We start from the raw sequence: 19,932 nt of genomic DNA, 5'->3' as shown, positions 1-19,932 counted from the left end.
TATTGGAGGGAGGCGTTCCCGTTTTCGTGATGAATTGCGGCAGAGCGTACTGGGAGGCAAACTTTGCACCCTTCAAAGAGAACACGTGACGAAAAGCGTCGGCGACGGCGCCTTACGCAACCAATGGCAAGTCGCCGCCGCCTGACCTTAATGAGTGTGCGCTTCTCACAAAGCTTAGCTAGCCCCGCGTTGCCGGTTGCCGTGCCAACAAGCGCCGTAACCAGGGAGCGGGTGTGAGCTTTTTGTGTGTGTGTGTCCTTTTATCTCACCTTCCGTCCTTATAAACTCGCCGCAGATGGAGTAAGAGATCAGATCGATATTTGACTCCTCCCCAAAGGAAATCACCGTTCAGGCAAGCGGACCCGACTTCATCGGGTCGTTAATGTGAAAATCCAGTCGGGGGTTACCTGCGGCCGACTCTTGTGAGGGGAACAGCTTGTTGTCCAGGGACGCGCCGATGTCGCAGAACACCTCCTCTTCATCGCGATCGGCGTCCAGCTGAGACGAGAGAGAGTTTTTGTCACTGAAATTCACAGAAACGTGAAACTAGTCGATGCCTCTGTCAATGCTATTGCTAACCAAGACAGCAGCACCTCCTGAGGCACGTCTCCCTGCATGGTGCTACGATGAAATGGCTGTGACTTGCCTTACAAAAGCATTTGCATTCGTGGAATACGAGTTAAAGGTGCGTTGCGCAGTTTAAAAAGGTAATAATAAAGCATGCATGCTCCACCAATGTCCAGATGAGTACGAAGAGCCCCGACTGTTTTACTCTGACTGCACCTACTAGCTTTCGGAAAAAAATGGGGGAGAGAACTTAGTATTGTTCATTCGGCAATCTTACCGATTCAGCGTGTCATTGCTCGCTCTCTTTTTTGTGCGTTTGTGCTCCTTAATTCACCTAAAACCTATTAAAAATCCCATACCTTTCACCTCGAGTCGTGAAGTTGTCAGGAGACCCGAGGAAGGATCAAAGATCAACTTTGATCTTCCCTTTATAGTAGAGTGTGCGTACCCTCGCGTTCCACAGTTTTCTTTGGAGAGGGGAGGGGCGGAGTTTTTCTTACCAAGTCATGTCTTCGTTTGTCACCTGTGGCCGTCGCTTTAAGATCGTGCACGTACTCGCACCCGCACCATGAAACGAGCCTGACACCGATGCTGTAGTTACGCTTTGGGCCAGAGGTGGCAGACGCGAGTAAAAAAGTGACAAACTGCACAAAGATCCTTTAAGCAGCAAAATCCAGCAGTTTTTATCAATGTCAGAAGGCGGCCATTTTGCCACTTGCTGTCGAGTGAAAATGACATCACAGGGTCTCGGGTAACAACCAATCACAGCTCAGCTTCAGAAAACGGGCGAACTGTGATTGGTTGTTGTCTGAGCAACCGCGATGTCATCTTCAGTCGACAGCAAGTGGCAAAATGGCCGCCCCCGGAGATGGATAAAAATGGTGGATTTTGCTTCTTAACTCATATTCCACAAATGTAATATTAATCCGATTGTCATGTTTAGACGAGTGAGGTCACATTTAATATGTTATTGTCAAGAAATGTTTACGGTTGACTTCCACTTTAAAAATAGTAATAATCAATCACGGGTTTGCGGGTTTCTGTATGTACTCCAAAGACCCAATTACAGGAAAAACAAACCGTTTAGTTTTCCATAATGTCTCAATGACGATGCGGCACGAACACGCAAGGCGAATCGATGAGATGCGAGGCGGCCGCCCGTGATGCGGAAGCTCGCCTCTTTAATGAAGCGCCCGCTGGGCTGCAATTAACAGACCCGTCTAACGATCTGCCCATTAACCATTCATGTGCGCACGCACACACTTTGCAATGATTCACGGGGACATTTCCGAGACCACTCGCGCAAGTTAATGAGAGACGAGGCAAAACGTGGTCCTTTTGCAAAGATCGCTTTTTCACCGTGAGAGCGTATCGCGCCGCAAGCGTGCGTGGCCTTGCGTTACCGTGACGATGAGGCCTCGCTCCTGGAAGTACTTGACCAATGGGATGGTGTTCTGCTTGAAGTTGGTCAGGCGGCGGTCGATGGCCTTGGGGTTGTCGTCGGGGCGACCCTGCTGCTCGGCCCGCCGCTGCAGGCGCTCCTTCAGGCGGTGGGTGGTGCACGCCAGGAACACCACCACGTCGGGAGCGCAGATCTGCCGGCAGACGGCGATCGTCAGGCAATCCTGCCGTACATTTGAGCTGCGCTGTTCGTATTCCAGCAAAAAACGGACGTTTTGGTTTGCAGTCAGTGACTGCATAGCAACTGCACATGCGCACTCAATAAGGTTATTAATGGCAATGTTTATATATATTATTTTTTGAAAATACCGACAAATTGCATCATAAAAATGATGAAATAAAATAAGTATTTTGGAATATTGTATTTCCAAAAAAAAGGAAATCAGCATTTGACAATAACGCCAAGGAATCATTTGTAAAGGAGAACGCAAGCCTCAAGTGACCTCCTTTACTCCGATTATTATGACGGCGTAATCAGCACCCCTTGTGTAGAAATGCGACTTTGTTTGCGTCGACGCAGGCGACTTCCCAGACATGAAAAGAGACGCAGGAGGTCGCGGTCGAAAGCGTCCCCGCGGGGGGAGCTTAAAAGGCTCTCGATCGGGAGCTGTTGTGCTCGTCCCAATGGCGGCGAGAGATGCGCCGCAGAGGTCGCCGTCGATGCTTCAAAGGGGATCGGACCAGCGTGCGACAACCAACCGTCAGTCTCTCAATTCACACGCGTTTATTTCCTCAGTGTGAAATCTGGAAAGTGGATTCTATTTAGTTGTAGTTAGCAGTTTAATTGTCCTGCCTGTCACGATACATCGCCGGCATAGATCGGCGGACACGTTTACGTTATTTGTTGTTTACGAGCGGCTCTGTTCTCTCTCTGGCCGCCGCGTCAGGCAAAGGAGCAAGCGAGTGTATTAGGACGAGCTGATTGGACGCGGCGCCGGAGCAGCACGCTTGGATAAATGTCGAAAATGAACTGCAGAGTCGACTGTCACAAAGCGGGCGTCTGAAAGGACACAAAGACGTCTCCTAGCAACTGTTTATCATCCGCTGGGAGGCTCCAAAAAAGAAAAAAGGAACAATCAGAATGAATACGCGCCAATCGGCGTCGCATCTCTGCTTTTTTGCAGATGATGCGACGCTGTCGCTGGAGCGCTTCGCGGTCGAGATGACGATCACCGCCTCCAAATCCGAGACGTGGTCCTCAGTCGGAAAAAGGGCGGCGCGGAGGAGATCCTGCCCCAAACGGAGGAGTTCGAGGATCTTGGGGTCTTGGTCACGAGTGAGGGCAGGAAGGAGCGGGAGATCGCCAGGCGGATCTTTGCAGCGTCTGCAGCGATGCTGACGCTGTATCGTTCCGTTGCGGTGAAGCAGCAGCTGAGCCCGAAGGCAAAGCTCTCGATTTACCGGTCCATGTTCGTTCCTACCCTCACTTACGGTCGCGAGCTGCGGGTCGTGACCTGTGGAATATTATTGTAAGTCTGCTGGGTCTGCGCTCGTCTGGCCTAAGTCTTCGGTTCGAGAGAATGCAGCGAATCCGGAGATTGGTTTGAATGTCGTCAATCACCGCAATGATGACGCGGCGTTATCGAACGTTGACGGTATTGTAGTTATGAGGTTGTGAATTTGTAATAACTCACAAATGTCCCTGCGGTGTCACTTTCAGTCCTTCGGCATCTCTGGTAGTGCAATGAGCTCGGCTACTGGCCCGGGTGCACGCAGTCCCTTTAATGTCCACTACAGCGGCGCAGATCCTGCCGTCGTCGCTGGGGATCACCTTCGTGACTCGTGAATCGGCCAACGTGCTCTGAGCAGTTGAGGGTCAATTTCCATGACCTACTTGGTCTCCAGTGAGGTCTGGGTTGGAGGTACTCCCATTTCCGTCATGGATGAAGATTAGGGAGGTCGTTTCAGGTGAAGTGAAGGCAGAAGCGGTCTGCTCGTACCTGGCTCCAATCAGGTCGCTGCTTCCATCAACAGCTTGTGGCAAGGATGCATCTCGCCGCCCCATCAACAGGAGTTTAGGTGTTATGGGATTGGGGTCTGCAATGTCAGTTCAGAATGTCCTCCACCTCGATTGGTAAAGTGAGCAGTACTTTTTCTGGAAGAACAACTTGACTTTATCTCCCTCTCCCTAATCCCACCAAAATGAGAGGCAAGAGGCAGATTGAATTTGAATGTGATGCTCTGCTCAGCTCACTGATCTTTCAACGCTGACTCCAGTGCCTCAAAGGCTCTCTGCAGTTCTCTGTCCGCACCTGAAAATTTGTAGCCCTGTCTCAGAGGATCTCATGTGGCTTTCCTCTTCTCGCTACAAAGTTAAGTTAAAGTACCACTGATTGTCACGCCCAACTAAGTAAGGCGAAATCCGTTCTCCGCATTTGACCCATCATCCCCTGAGGGCGGACACTCTACCACAAGTCCACTGAGCGTCGCAGGGCAAGGACGAAGGAGTCGGTGTCCATAATGTACAGGAGGTCTCGATGCACACATTTCGTATTCAAGCATTTAAAGAGGATTCCCCAATCTCTGCTGCCAATCTTGATCACATCTGGCCCAAAGCGGTCTGCACCAGTTGACCAGTCGGTAGGCTTCTGAGGACGGAGGCATGCTGTGGGGAGGTCTGCCGTACGTGGCGCTGTGGGTTTGTTGCGCCATCTCCGGCGCTCTGCGCAGCTGTGTTGATGTTTCTTAACGGCTTGCCGTCCGCGAAGAATCCAATATGTTCGTCTCGATTCGGCGACCACGCGATCAGGACCTGGGTGCAGCCGCTTGTGGTCAAAATCATGAACTATGAGTTGGGTGACAGGGTGGTCTGGTGCCAAGACAATAGGGTGAATGGTTTCTTGCAGCCCCTCTGCCTTCCTCAGCCGAGCGCCAACACGGATCAGGCCCACGGTGCCGTCGGACTCTGGACATAGCGCAAGCATCAGACTGTGAGAACTAAGTGGTTTGCCCGCCTGAGTATGGTGACGTCATCGGAGGAGCAGCCGCTCCGTGAAGGGACAGGAACGCGGCTTGGATCAGCTCGGACCAGGACTTGTACTGAGCTGGGTCAGGGTCTGCAGGTGCGGCAGTCCCTGCAGTGCCACAGAAGGTCACACGGGTTTCTTCAGGTTGAGTTGAGGTTGTAGCAAGCATGGCTGGCCATTCGCTTGGGAGCAGACTGAGGAAGTTAGGTCCGCATGTTCAGCGGCGAGGTGCGGCTAAGTCTCTGAGGTGCTTGCTAGGGGTGTCATCGTCAGCTGGGTTTTCATCAGATGGTACATGCCTCCAAACGTCTGAATCTCTGCAATGCGTGTTCCCACGAATACCTTGTACTGCTGGGACTGGGACTCTATCCAATGCAGGACAGCGGTCGAATCAGTCCACAGCGTTGTTCCGTTAATGGGTCGAGTCGGCTCGGCTTGTAAGACCTTGGCGATCTGTGCACCAGACAGAGCTCCAGGCGAAAACTGTGGGAGTTCATTCTCCCAGGTTTGCCAAGCCGATAGAAGTTCATCTGTTAAGGGCTCATCCCATTCTCGACCTTTCTTCCAAATGGCTTCAACTAAAACTTAGCACGTGTTGTTATAGCGGACGTGGGTCGATAACAAAGTCATCGTCGACTTCACACCCACAAGCAAATAGTGTGACCACATTGCGTGCTTATGAAACATGCAATATGAATTCTAATTGTGAAACGTGTCTGTCACAGTCACGGTGTATCTACTGGCCCGGCAGAATTGCCTGCGAGTCAATAACATCTCATTTAGCCGCCGCTAAACGGTAAGAACCTTTAAATGCAATAAAGCTCCGCTAAAAGCCACGCAAGGCCGTGTCACAATTCCTGTAATCGTTCAAGTACACACTTCTGCTTCAGTGCTTCGTCTGCAGAACAGCGCCAACGACTGCCGTGTCATTTATTTATTTATTTTGCCCTAAATATTGCTAGCTGGTATCAACAGCCTCCACAAGTACCCGACCCTTTAAAATAAAATAAGGCTGGTATTAGCCCGATACCAATCCAGGATATCGTTATTTTTTGTTGCCCATCCTGAGTTAAGTGTTGGATACTTGACACTCACCTGGTCCTCGAAAGACAAGGCCTGTCCGACATCTCTCGGGAAGCCATCGATGACGATGCCGGTGGCGTCCGGGATTTTCATGATCTTCTGCTTGATCTCGGTGATTGTGGTCTCCTGCAAAAGGTTCCATCCCCGGTCAGCTATTGTCTGTCCGCGGTGAGCATGCTAGTTAGCGTAAATGCTACAAGAAGACCTTGGCAGCTGGAGACTTTGAACAACTCTCTTTTTCTTTGACTTTTTTTTGCACCGATTATTACAAAGGCGAAGCAACCCGAACAAGAAACGGCCGAAATGTTGAAGAAGTCATTTTTGTTGACACGTTTGTGTGTTTGTTTTTATGAGCACATTTTTGCCCGCTTGCTTGTTGGCTGGGATGAATCACGTGAGTCGAACGCGTCACAGAAAGTCTTCTTAAGTGACACTTTCCTTGCTGAGTTAAAAGCACATAAATAATAAAAATGACAAGCCTTGACTTAAGAGAAACGGAGACAGCAGCACACTGCCGGACTCTTCCTTTCTTTTTTTCTTTCTTTATCTCGTGCTCTTTTAGAGTGCAGCAACGCGACGGCGGCTCAGCTCGCTCGAGGCCGCGGAGTGCCAGCATCGTTTAGCGTCACTTACTTCTTCCTGACTGCAGGAGAGGAGGTCAACAAAAGCAGAGGCACGGGCGGTGCGCCGCTCTAAAAGAGGACAAGAGGAAGACGCATGCGCGGCTCCCATTTCATCAAGATTCCATCAGGCAGACGAATGTCGGCGCTTTGCGAGCCTTTAAGTTGTTCGCCAGGCTCCGTCCAGGCTAGCATGCGAACGAACAACGCAGGTAACCTTTTGGACGGGAATCGCATTTGAGCGAATAACTTGAAAACGAAAGCAGACGAGCCGGCGTGTATCTTGTATCGTGGAGCGTTTCCATCATAACGTTAGGTCCGTCTGCAATCACATCAATATGGAGGACTAAAAATGCCCAAATAAAAAATACATTTTAAAAGTCAAAATTAAAACATAGAATATATAACTAAGATAAAGAATGAAATAAAAACAATATATATACTGTATGTATATATGTAAAATGCATAAATAAAAGTAAAAATAAATACAAAAATAGAGATACAAAAATTTAATATACAAAAAAAATATATATATATTTTTTTATAATTTAATTTCTGAATAGTTTTTTTTTATATCCGTTTGTATTTTAACAATTATTTATTTATTTAGGCATTTTTGGTCCTCCATACACGCCAGAGCAAGAGCGGATGCAAAATTCTGCTGATTGCCATTGCTACGTTCCTACAGTTAAATATGGCGGCAAAGCAGGAAAAAAATGACACTAAAGTAAAAAGTAATGCAAACACTGAAATGTCAAATATTTGTGTATCAATGCTGCATTGTGTGAGAAAATGACAAATTAAGATTTTGATGTTTTGTCCCATCCCAATTTCAAATTGCTGAATATTTAACAAAGCGTACGATGAGAAGAAAAAAACGGATCAATGTTTGTTGCTTGTTGATCAGTATGATAGCGTGAGAGGAAAACGATGTGGTCCATTACAACATCGGTAGCTTTGCCATGTCTATTCAATATTTGAAGCGTGTGTATCGATGCTGTACTCTGAGCGCTAATGATGCATCAGGATATTCATATTTCGTCCCACCCCGAGTTAAATATGACCAATATTTGACATTTGTGGATCATGAATATACTGCGAGAGAAAAAGGAACAATACATCATGATATCGCTATTTTTATGCCACCCCTAGTGGTCATTACTGGTCAAACTGGTCATTTGTTGACGTATGTGGATCAATAATGTACTGTGAGAGAAAACGAGCCAATACGTCATGATAGTTCGGTTGCACCAATAAATATAACTGACTGTTACCGTAAAGCCAGAAAAAAAGACGACCCATCTTATTCTTATTCTGTCCCACTCTTTGTTGAAACTGGCCATAAATGGACTCTTGGCACTGAAAAGGATGCATCACGATAATGATCCAATCCTCGTGATCCATATTTGACACTCACACCTCACGTATCGATACGATGTTGAGGGAGAAAACTAAAAGCACGCTGAAGCACGCTTGATGCGCTTCGAAGCAAACGCAATCCCCGACGGCCGCGCGAGCGACTCCATCACATCTAATAAGCTGCGAGCTTGACCCACTTTGCTGTTTGTTTGACTGCTTGACGTCAGGCCATCTGCCGAGCGTCCGGAGAGGAAGGCGGGCAGGGATGCGAACCCTGCGGCGCCGAAGGACGCTTGGCGAGAGTGCTCGGCGCTGACAGTCGCGACGTGGGCGGCGGCGCCGAGTGTTTTTCGGCATCGCGCTTTGCCGCATCGCCGGTTCATCTGCGTGGACGGCAGCTGCCTCCCCCGACCAACTTCGCACGGCACAAAGATGGTTTTTATCGCCTCACATTCAGAGTCATAATAAAAACAGGGCTGAGCAAAACGTCTTCTGTTGTTTTCAATCGGGTTTAATTTGACTGCACGTTCCTCGAGAGCAGGGGTGGGCAAGTGCGGTCCTAGCGAGCTGCAGTCCTGCATGTTTTTGATGTATCCCTCCTCCAACACAGCTGAAAGGCTCCGACAGAACGTAATTATGAGTTGATGATTTGAAACACCTGGCTTGGAGGCAGGAGACACCGAAAACATGCACAACTGCGGCTCTAGGACCGAACCCTGGTCCTCGTGAGCCGCTGGTCTGCGTGTTTGAGATGTCTCCCTCCTCCAACACAGGTGAGGTTATCAGGCTTCTTCAGAGCGTGCTGATTTGCTGATCATTTGAATCGCCTGTGCTGGATGAGGGAGACACGCAGTACTGCGGCTCTTGGTTTGCAAGGCAGGCAACTAACTAACTAACTAACAACAACTAACGAACGAACTAACTAACCCAAGTTTATGCTTTGAGGAGAAAACCACTAAATATTTTGGAGGAGGTAACTAACTAGCTGCATTAACTTTGAAAACCATACTTGGCGTCACAATTTTGCACTTGGAATAACTGCCTAACTGACTAACTCACGACTAACTAAAATGATTATTGTCTCACAGTTAGTCACTTAGAGAAGGTACTGTTACTAGCTAACTAAAATATACACTGGCTCAAAGTTTGCACTGCATGTTTACTTAATTTACTAACTAGACTTGTCGCACTCGAAGGAGGCAACTAACTGGCTATAGTAACTAACATTAATGTAAACCATACGTTTTGGTCTCAAAAGTTGACTGACTGACTAACTAACTAACTCGACTCATCTCACATACATGCACTTAAGCATAACTAACTAACTAAAACTAACTAACTAACATGTTCTTGAAGGAGGCAACTAACTCTAGCTACTGTAACCAACATAAATGTAAACCGGTTGACCCCAAAATTCCACGATTGGTGGAGGTTACTAACTAACTAACTAACTAACAAGACTCATCTCACACATGCACTTATTCGGCATAACTAACTAACTCATATAAAAAATGACTGACTGACTAACTAGACTCATCTCACATACGTGCACTTATTAAGCATAACTAACTAACTAACACTTTCTTGAAGGAGGCAACTAACCATGTAAACCAGTTGATCTCAAAATTCCACGATTGGTGGAGATTACTAACTAACTAACTAACTATAATAAAAAAATACAAAAATAATATATATTGAAGTGGTAAGCAACTCGTTAACCGATTGACTGAACAACAACAATGTGAAAATGACTGAATGCTCTGAACTCTCATTATTTAGTAGTACCCCTTCTTGAGTTGCTTAGTTGTGGGTTTGTCTCAGGTGGAGGAGGTTCCGGTTAGCCCCCCCCCCCCCCCCCCCCCCCCGTTTTGCACGCCACATGCATCAATATTTGGTGCGTGTGCCGGTATTTGAATGTAGTGAAAGAAACGAACAAGATGTTAATGAGGTGAATGTGCAGATGCTGCGGACTCGTTTCAAGTCTTGTTGAGGAAAATAATCCCACCTCGGGGAGTTGGACAATTACGGCGGAAAGTTAAGTACACAAAGCAACGACGAGCCATTTCCCTCGCCACTGCGACTCATCATCCCGGCTCGCCGCCTCGCGACACGACCGCCGCTGACGAACGTCTCGTTGGACATGCGGACGGCGTTCGTCTCTGCGTCTTTCTCGGACTACCTGCGGCGCCAGCTCGCCGTTGGTGATGATCTTGGCGATCAGGCTCCACTTCCTGTTGCTGGTGGCGTTGTGGATCATCTTCCTTCGCAGCAGCTCGCCCACCGACACGTACTGGAAGCCGTAGCGCTCGGCGATCTTCAGGCACTGCGTTCCCTTGCCGCTGCCAGGACCGCCTCCGGTCGTGGGAAGAAAACATCAATTAGAGCAGCAACGCTTCCTCGGTTTGATGATGCCGACGAAAAAATAGCTCATAAGAGTTTCATTGAAGCGAAATCACTTCGGTTCTTCCATCATTTTATAAAGAATTAGGTTTTATTTGTAGTTTCTTTGAGGAAGAATAATTTACACCATTGGGAAGATTTGAAACAATCGATAGCTGCGGCGTCGTCCTGCCGTGTTTTCTTTTCTGTTAGTCACGTGACACCCAATCGTGCGATCAGGCATTAAAAGAGAACAAGGTGGTCTTGTATTTATTTGTGTTCATGCATACGGGGGGTGTTGATGCCCTGCTTTGTGCGTGTGCGTGAGCGAGTGTGAAACCTTGTGCGCGCGTGGGTGTATTGCAGCGAGACTGCTTTGTGAGAAGCCTGTGTGTTTGTTTTGTGGGGCTGCTGGTCATTTTTGGGACTGCGTGCGCGCGGGGGGGGGGGGGGGGTTCTGATGGGTCGGGTACGTATGAACTTCCTACATTTTGGAAAGCAGCCTTTTCTCGGTTAACGCCGTCGGCCAGCAGATATTTGACACTTGCGTATCAATACTGGATCATAAGAGAAAACCATATATTGCGTCTTGATATCGTTTCTTGACGCTTGTGCGTCGATACTGCCGAGAAATTTGACCGCGTCGGGTAAGTCCACGTTAAAAATAAGCCGACTCAAAGGTTCTGCCTTGAAGCTCCGCCAGAACCATGTTTGGGCCGTCCGTGTTTTTTATGCCTGGACGCGTGCAGTATTGCGATGGCGGCTGTGATCTGATCTTCATTTCTTCTGTTTGCGCTATCGAGTGGCCAAATGGCAGATGTTATTTGTCACTGACTGTTAAAGTCTTACAGCACATTGAGCTTCTCCAATTCGGGGGGAAAAAAGTTCTGAACATCCTAAAAAGCACTTGGGCTGTAATTATTCCAAAATGTAACCTGCCACTCGCTTTTAGGTGTTTATCACTTAACCACTGGAGGGCAGCCATGCACTTAACATGCCCAGAAGAAGAGAGCAATTGACCTCATGTAGCTAGCTAATAGCTAGCTCTAACCTTGTTTACTCGTGACATAATGTTGAAGCATCGTCTCAAAGTGATTGTTTTAAAGACACTATGACATGTGTAATGTAGACATAATGATGTATGTGTGAACTAAGTGGTAGTTAGTGTTTGTTTAGCTTATGTGGTAATGGCTAGCGCGCTAATGCGCTAATCGCGATTGCTAACCGTTTAGCATAGGCTAATTTTGTTAAGAGCTTATAGAAGATAATAAATGATGAGTACTTATAACCACTCAATTAAATTTCCGTCCAATCTTAAGGGATTAACAAAATGATAATAGTAGGCTAATATTTTTTGGCGTGGGTGATGACTCAATAATAATACATCATCGATTTTAAAAAGATTCGATAGTGACAGCACTCGTGCGATTTAGAAATCACGAATGACCAGATAACAAACCATATATTCTGGTTTTCTTGATTCTGTGGCTGCTCTATGACCACACGTACGCTTTTGGGAGTTGTCGTGGAAAACGCGGCGTATTCGTAACAACGTCCGTCGTCTCATTTTGATGTTCGACTCGCCCTAAACGTGTCGGCATCCCTTGACGTGCAGACCGGCTGCGTTTGCCAGATTAATGACAGGCTAATCATGTGCGAGATCTGATTAGGCCAAACGCAGTGAGTGACATCCAGCCGGGAAGAGTGAAGGAGAAGAAAAGCAGAGCGGGGGGGGCAACATGCCACATGCCACAAGAAGCTATTTTTAGCTTCGACGTGAAGTAAATAAATATTCATTTCGATGCCTGGAAGAGCTCGGAAGTCATAAGAAGCAGCCGTACCGGAAAGAAAACTTCAGCTTTCCAGATGCTGAGAAACAAGAATTCACAACAAGGTTGCGACTTTAAAAATCGATTTTTTTTCCACTTCTGCTTCTATTTATTCTTCTCATTATTATTATCATCAAGTGCTGAGTGACTGGCATTCACGCCAATTTGTGTGCGTACAACTGTCCTTTCCTGTTGTGGTAATTACACGAGATTTGTCTCATATTTCTAATTATTATTATACATTAAATTCCGAAAGAGCAGCATTCACACAAAAAAAATGTGCTTAAAAACATTTGCTTCCTGTTGCGGTAATGCTGAGAGACGAGCATTCGCACTGGTGTCGGCGTGACAGATCAGCAAGTCTTCTTCTTCTTGTGTGAATGATGACAAGCATTTACGCAGATGCTGTTGCGTATTTAGAGATATATTTCCACGTTTTCTCCTCGTTGTTATTAATTGAATGCTGAGAGACCAGCATTCATAGTCATGGTTAAAATCTCTTCCTGTTGTGTGAATAACGAGACAAACGTTCTAATGATGTCGTAGACTAGTTTGTCTTTTACTGCTTCTGGTCATTATTATTATTATTATTATTATTATTGAGTAAATGCTGAGAGAGCAGCATTCACATGAATGTTTTTGTTTTAAAAGGTCTTCTTCCTGTTGTGTGAATAAAAGACAAACGTTCTAATTTTGTCGTTAATTAGTTTGTCTTGTACTTCTAGTTATTATTATTGAGTAAATGCTGAGAGTTGACACGAATGTTTTTATGTGAATGCTGAGAGACCAGCATTCACACTGACATGGGTTTGTGGTTTAAAATGTCTTCCTGTTGTGTGAATAATGAGACAAGCATTCTAATGTTGTCGTAAATTAGTTTGTCTTTGAGTTATGATTATTGAGTAAATGCTGAGAGACGACCATTCACATAAACGTTTTTGTGTTTAAAAAGGTCTTCTTCCTGTTGTCTTAAGAATGAGACAAGCATTCACATTGCTGTCGTGTCGGGAGAAATGAGTTTGTCTTGTCTTTGACTTCTTCTAGTCATTATTCTCTATGAAGTAAATGCAATGAGACAAGCATTCAGACTGATTTGTTTTCTTTTTGGGAGGGGGGGGGTTAGTGTGGTGGAGGGCGGGGCTACAAAAACAATTGCGTCAAAATAACCCAAACTTGGGCTGCGCCAATTTTGGGGGAATTTTTTTGTGAGCGTTCATTCATTTGACCCGTCGGCCCATTTTTGACACAATTTGTTTGTTTGTTTTTGTTTGTACAAAATGTGACATGTTTGTTATTGCATTAATTATGAGACATAAAATCACCCGTTGAAAGGCAGATGTGATGCATCACAGAGCCGATTGCAATATTTTGTCACCCGACCAAACGACATGAAAAATTGAAATCATAAAAATAATCATAACAAAAATGTTTACCGATAACGAGGATGACTTTGGGCCGCGGCCCGGACGGATCGAAGACTTCGTACTCCTCGATGAGCTCGGCCGTCTCCGACAGGTCCGAGTCGCTCTCGATGGAGAACTGGCTGATGGGGGGGAGGCGCTCGTAGCGTCTGTACGGGAAATTGGGACTGTCGGGCATCACTGTCACGCACGCACGCACACGCACGCACACGCACACGCACACACACACACACGTATTAGCATAAGTGCGCGTGGGAAAATAGCGTCAAGATGCACGCCGGGTGACTCGGCTGTCAATCACGCTTGATGTACTGCAGCTTCGGGTGTCAATCATCCAGAAAAAGAACACAACTGCGCTAATGATCACGTCTGCGCTGACGTTGTTAGCGTCGTGAGCGGACAAAAAGAGCAAAGGTCTGATTTGATATTGATTTCCTGCGTAGACGTTCGGCCCGTGACAAGCATGTTTTTCTTCTTCTTCCAGATATTATTCGTGATTCATGTGAGCATCGTACCTGCGTTTCCTTCATTAAACGAGTTATTGTTGAGAAACAAAGATTCAGTGACGGTGTGTCAGAAACACAGATTTTGTCTTCTGTTTATTACTCGTGAGTCGAGCTGCTCGATTATAAAGAAAAGTCGTCATCGCAATTAGGACCATCATTTACTTTTTTGGTACAAAACAAGAAAATGTAAACATTGTGAATGCCAAGAAACAAAAAAATGGAAAATGACTTGCCGCGTGGGAAAGAAAATCGCTTGATCTTCTTCTCGTTACTGTTTTGTGAATGAAAAGCATTCACAGCATTCACATTTCGAGACCGTTTTGGGGGTGCTCAAGCATTCTGCAATGGAATCTTAATCACCCCGAAATGTGTATTTTTTTCAACCGCATGATCTTTTTTAAACAAGCTCGAAAATCACATAACGATACAGTACTTTTTGGCTGCGACGTAAAATTTGAACAATTACATAACCCCCGCCCCCGCCCCCCCCGACTCTTCTTCGAAGACTCCGAAGATGAACTGTAGCCATGGCAACTTTGTTTCACTTTCGGAGACGCGCATTCACACAGCGACGGTGTCTCAACAAAGATTTGTCATCTTCTGAATCTTCTAATTATTATTAGACGTATAAAAACCCGATGGAAATTGTTTAATTTCTTCTTCGCGCCCGTCACCAGTGCGCCCAATTGAAACTAAATCTGCCGCACAAAAACGGACAAGAAACTATACAATGTTGAAATAATCAGTCCGTTTTGGTTTCAAGGTGACTTTTTAGGGATTCGGGTCATTTCCAGAAATCGGCCATCTTGCCACCAAGATGGGTCGTTTTTGGAATATATTTGACTGTTTATGACTCAAACATCTTCTAATTAGCAGATTAACACCTTAGCTGTTCACAACTCCTGCGCAGAGGTAGCAAATCCGGGACCAAAAAGTAAAAACCCTGCTACAGTTTAGCTTTAGCCCCTTGTGCTAGCTAGCTAGCTAGCTCCATAGCAGGTAAATGAGCACCCGGGGAGCTAGCTAGGGAGCTCGCTAGCTAGCACAAGGGGCTAAAGCCAAAGTGTGGCAGGGTTTTTTACTTTCTGGACCTGGATTTGCCATCTCTGCTCCTGCGAGCCTGTGCGCTGGATTCGGGTTCAAATTTCCCGCCATCTGTCTGCGGCTGTGACATCACGCATGCAGCGTCTACGTGACGAAGGGATCGTGTCGTGTTCGCAAATTTGTTTGGGGATTCCGTTAGAAATGGTTTCATAAAGTTAAATGGAAAAAAAAGTGTGCAGTGTCATTTTTCGGCCACACGTGGCAGTAGCGATTTGAGATTCAATTTCCTGCATTGAACAGCTTTAATAAGTAACAAAAAAAGGCAAGTCTGTATCATAAAAACAAACAAACAAGATAACAGACGCGATGACGACTGTGATGTTTGAATTGCAAATTTGGACCATGTTTTGCGTTCGAGCCACAGCTGATGAATGAGGCGTCATTTTTTAGGTTCATAATCAAACCCGAGCAAGACGCCTGGTCAAGGCCAGGTGTGGGAAATGTATGGCCCGAGGCCCATTCACAGTCCGGCAAAACAAAATAAAGCATGAACTGCTCGTCATATATAATAATAATGCGCCGTCGTGTTGCTGCTGCCTTGCAGGAGGCCGCCCGGTGAGATTTATGGCCCCGTGGCGCTTTTCCAGGGGGATTAAATCACAGCACAGATGGGCCCCGGACTGCAACTCAATAAAATTCACTTTTGCTCTCTAATCTGAACAAACGTAACACAAATCTTGTAGACTCCTAACCAGGGATTTCCAGAAAGTACTCGGCAAACATTAAAACCGCAAATTGGAATAAGAGATGCGAAGATGATGGAGGGCTTTAGAGTTTTCATTTTGCATTCACTGTCGTCCGTTGAGTCTTCTTGGTTCGAGTTGAATGCTCGTCTCTCAGCATTCACATAAACACTTGTGCTTGAAAATATTTTCTTTCGTAACTTGGAATGCTGAAAGACGAGCGCTCGCACGAACGCTGTTTTTCTGAATTAGATTCATTTTCTATTTCGCATTTTCACCTGAATGCTGAGAGAGCAGCATTTGCACTGTCGTGCGCGTGCTTAAAAACTGCTCTTCTCGTTGAGTGAATGCTGAGAGTCGAGCATTCCGACTGATGCGTTTAAAATAGATTTGGCTTCTTCTTCTACCATTATTAATCATGAATGCTGAAAGACCAGCAGCGTTCGAATGAATTGTCTCTGTGCTTAAAATGCTTCCATCCTTTTCAGTGAATACTGACAAGCATTCACACGGATTTGATGTCTAAAAAGAATTTGCCTTATTTTGTCTCGTTAATATTAAGTCAATTGATGAATGAATGACTCCAATCAAATATCCAGTATGACACATAAAAGATGCATAAAAATTGTACCAAAACAAAGTTTAAGCAATAACGGTCACGCAACTGAATTGTACTTGGGCAGTGATTCTTTGGCATACCACTAGAGGGAGCCCGCGTACCACTCATGGTAATGGTACCGCACTTTGAAAATGACGACGGAGCCATCCATCCGTTTTGCGCAACGCGCCGGTTTCGCTCACCGTTTCTGAAGAGCGAGCGGCGCGACTGGCCGCCGTTGAGGGGCGGCAGCGTCTTCTTCTCCTGGCCCACGAACGTGTCCCACCGCACCTTGTCCGGCCCGCCCAGCTCCCGCACTTTTTTCAGGCAGCCCTCCAGGTAGTCCACGGGGTCATCGGGCCGGTGGTACATCAGACCCGTCAGCAGGCTCTAAAAGTCAACGCGGAGAGAGAGAGTCGAGTCGTGGCACGAGAGGCTTCCTCCGATTAAAGAAAACATCCATTTTGTGCCATCGTGATCGGCAGGAAGCGATAAAAGGCCTGTGATTGCTCGCTTGTATTAGACGATTGCTCATAAGTGAGGCCCAATTAAGAGAATCGGCTAATTCACTGCACGCCTCTCGGAGTATGAATGGATTTCATTATTATCGTTATGGTGGATAATATACGGCAGTTCTTCCTCTTGCTTCTCTGCTCAAAACATCCCAAGAAGTGTGAGGACCACACGGGAAATTCAAATTGAAGTTGAATGTTCATGACAAAAAGTATTTTTATGATCAGGATCATGCAAAATTACGAAGCCAAGGTTTTAATTGTATGTGGAAAAAAAAAATTTTTTCAAGAGAGATTAAAACATAAGTATCAAGTCGTTTTAAGGTTACACAAAAATAAATGCGACATTCATGATTGACGATAATGTTAACAATACAAGGACAACGTTTTTTCCCCTCATTGTTACATTTTTACTTAATGGATTCTCATTTCAAGACGTACAAAAATAAAAAATTAAGTATAAAGCCACATTCAAAATAAAAATACAATTCATGGAAAAAAGTACATGCAAAATAAATAAATACATTTTACCAATTAAAAAAAATGTGATTTTAGAGTGCATGAACATGACAAAATGTAATCGTTGCTTTAACGTTTTTAGTTATGTGGAAAAACAATTTGCTTAACATACAAAAGATTTTAGGGTCAAAAAATACAATAAAATCATATTTTTTATGAATACAAAGTTAAAATGGATGATTTTTCAAATTTTACTCAGGCATCAACAAATGGAGTATTTGGAAAATCTGTACAAGAAAGCAAGAAAGATAGACCACTACTACAAAAAAAACATGCACAAAAAAGTTAGCATATTAAGAAGAACGATTTTTATGAGCAAAAAGTTCAATTATAATCGTAAAAATATGATGACCTTGCGTGCTTAGACAAAAAGAACAAAAGAGGATTTGGCAAGCAATACTGAAAACAAAAATACAATAAAAAAATTAATAAAAAAACAATTATGAGAAGTCAGAATTTAAAAGAAATTTGGATTTTCCAGATTTTTAGGAGAATAACAAATATATTATAATATAAATAACAAACTAGTGTTAGAACATTTAAAATAGATCATATAAAAACAAGTTGTTACAAGACTTTATGCGTAAATTGTAAGATTATGCGAATGAAGTCAGAATTTCACTCGAAGAAAGGAATTTAAGGATACGAGAGAGATTTTGCACATAAAGAATTGAGAAGTATTAAGGCACAACAACGCTGAAGAGAAAATTCGACCATCTTTAAAATACTACAATTGCTAAAAAATCTCTCACACTTTCGATCCATATTGACTGATAAACAATGCGAGCCGACTCAGCAGTTGCCTGTGTTTATGTTTTGTTATTTGTCCTTTAACGTGTATGCACTTTATTTTATTTTTCAATTTTAAGACATTATACATTTGTAAAAAAAAAAAAAAGAAACTTTTTAATGACGTGTGCTGTTGACCTCTTGGCCAGGTCACCCTCGTAAAAGAGATCTTGATCTTAATGGGTTTTTATCTGGTTAAATAAAGGTATTATTATTATTATTATTATTATTATAAAATTGTAAAAAAAATGGACATCAAGACGAGATCAGTTTTACGAGCCAAGTCGTGTAATTGCACGGTTTTGTAGATTCCTATTTTGGTTACATTATTGTTATTATACGACATGTCAATTAGCGACAATGGGTTAAGGTTTCATCACATAACAAGAAAGTAAAAACGTCAATCCTGAGCGAGTATGACCAGAATGCGTCGCACTGCACTTTTTTTGTGAGGAACATCGTGTCCAACATGCCTCACACTTGATGCAATTGTCAAGTCAACAGTTATGGAAGCGTGCATTGCCCTTAAATAAATAATCTGTCTTCTCTTGCCTATTTTCGGAAACGGCAGAAATCGCAGCGAGAAACGCTCGCATCGTCCCCACGCGTGCCTCCGCGCCTCACCTCAAATAGTTGAGGTATCTCCCGCCGTGCCAGGTACTCCTTGGCATCGTTGGTGTTCATCTCCTCTGAGGTTTGCAACTTGTTTGCCTTTAAATGCTCTCGTTTTTCTTTTTGTTGAATTCTTATTCAGATTGTTTTTGCTCCTCGCCGACTCCGTGCAAGTCACACCGCCGCAAGCTCAACGCATCGTGGCCGTGTGTGCGTGCGCTCGACTCCCGGATTCCTGCAGGCGAAGCCGCGGCGACACGACGCCCTCCTCCTCACTCGCTCGCTCTCTCTCTCTCTCTCTCTCTCTCTCTCTCCTCTCTCTCGTGCCTCCCTCTCCCTCCTCCCTCATTTTCCTTACTCATGCAAATGCGGGCCTCAGCTGCCCTTCTGATGCATGGCCAACGTCAAATATAAAAATAATGTACATTTATCACTTAAATGGTTTTAAATAATTCAAGAATACAGTAATTTTTCCCCAAATAAAGTGATTTCAGGTTACTAATTAATATAATAACGAATAATAGTTTTTGAAGCTATTTTTCTTTCTTCTTTCTTTTCAGAAATTTGGCCATGTTAAAAATCTTGGTGACAAGAAAAACTGCTTGTGACCATTAACTCATTCACTCGCAGCCATTTTGACTGAAGCAACCCCCTTCGCTCCCGGCTATTTTGCTGGATTTTGACTGATTTTGCAAGGCCCACACAATATTGTGTCCTATTGCTGTAACTAAACATGGAACCTACCAAAAGAAAGATTAGAGTCTCTTCTTTCATCAGGAAAAAAAAGTATATTTCTATCTGTTTCCATTTTACAGCAATTAGCATTAGAATATAGCTACATTTCATCATTATTCACAAATTGGCTTAAAACAGTAGGGGAAAGAGCTTGTTGCAACGTGGCCCTGGTTGATCTCTTATACTCTG

General features: G+C 44.7%; 1 protein-coding gene across 2 annotated transcripts in view; it reads right to left on the bottom strand.

Annotated features, from left to right (window-relative positions):
• The window catches only part of ak5 (adenylate kinase 5), a 37,036-nt gene that overhangs the window by 13,701 nt on the left and 3,403 nt on the right, over window positions 1–19,932 (bottom strand). The window contains exons 1-7 of one of the 2 annotated variants that reach the window (XM_086081209.1): window positions 19,021–19,303; window positions 16,780–16,966; window positions 13,698–13,865; window positions 10,236–10,408; window positions 6,090–6,203; window positions 1,971–2,162; window positions 408–498 (exon numbers count right to left, since the gene is read on the bottom strand). In XM_086081209.1, coding sequence (XP_085937335.1) covers window positions 408–498; window positions 1,971–2,162; window positions 6,090–6,203; window positions 10,236–10,408; window positions 13,698–13,865; window positions 16,780–16,966; window positions 19,021–19,080 — 985 coding nt within the window. In that variant the 5' untranslated portion in view covers window positions 19,081–19,303. Of the gene's footprint in view, window positions 1–407; window positions 499–1,970; window positions 2,163–6,089; window positions 6,204–10,235; window positions 10,409–13,697; window positions 13,866–16,779; window positions 16,967–19,020; window positions 19,304–19,932 lie in introns of those variants that run through there. The other variant, XM_086081214.1, reaches the window with a different exon arrangement.

The sequence above is a fragment of the Leptonotus elevatus genome, chromosome 1, assembly GCF_054856555.1.
Source record: "Leptonotus elevatus isolate MCC_2025b chromosome 1, RoL_Lele_1.0, whole genome shotgun sequence".
NCBI lineage: Eukaryota > Metazoa > Chordata > Actinopteri > Syngnathiformes > Syngnathidae > Leptonotus > Leptonotus elevatus.
Note: the sequence above shows the minus strand (reverse complement) of the source record. Positions and strands in the feature narration are given on the sequence as shown.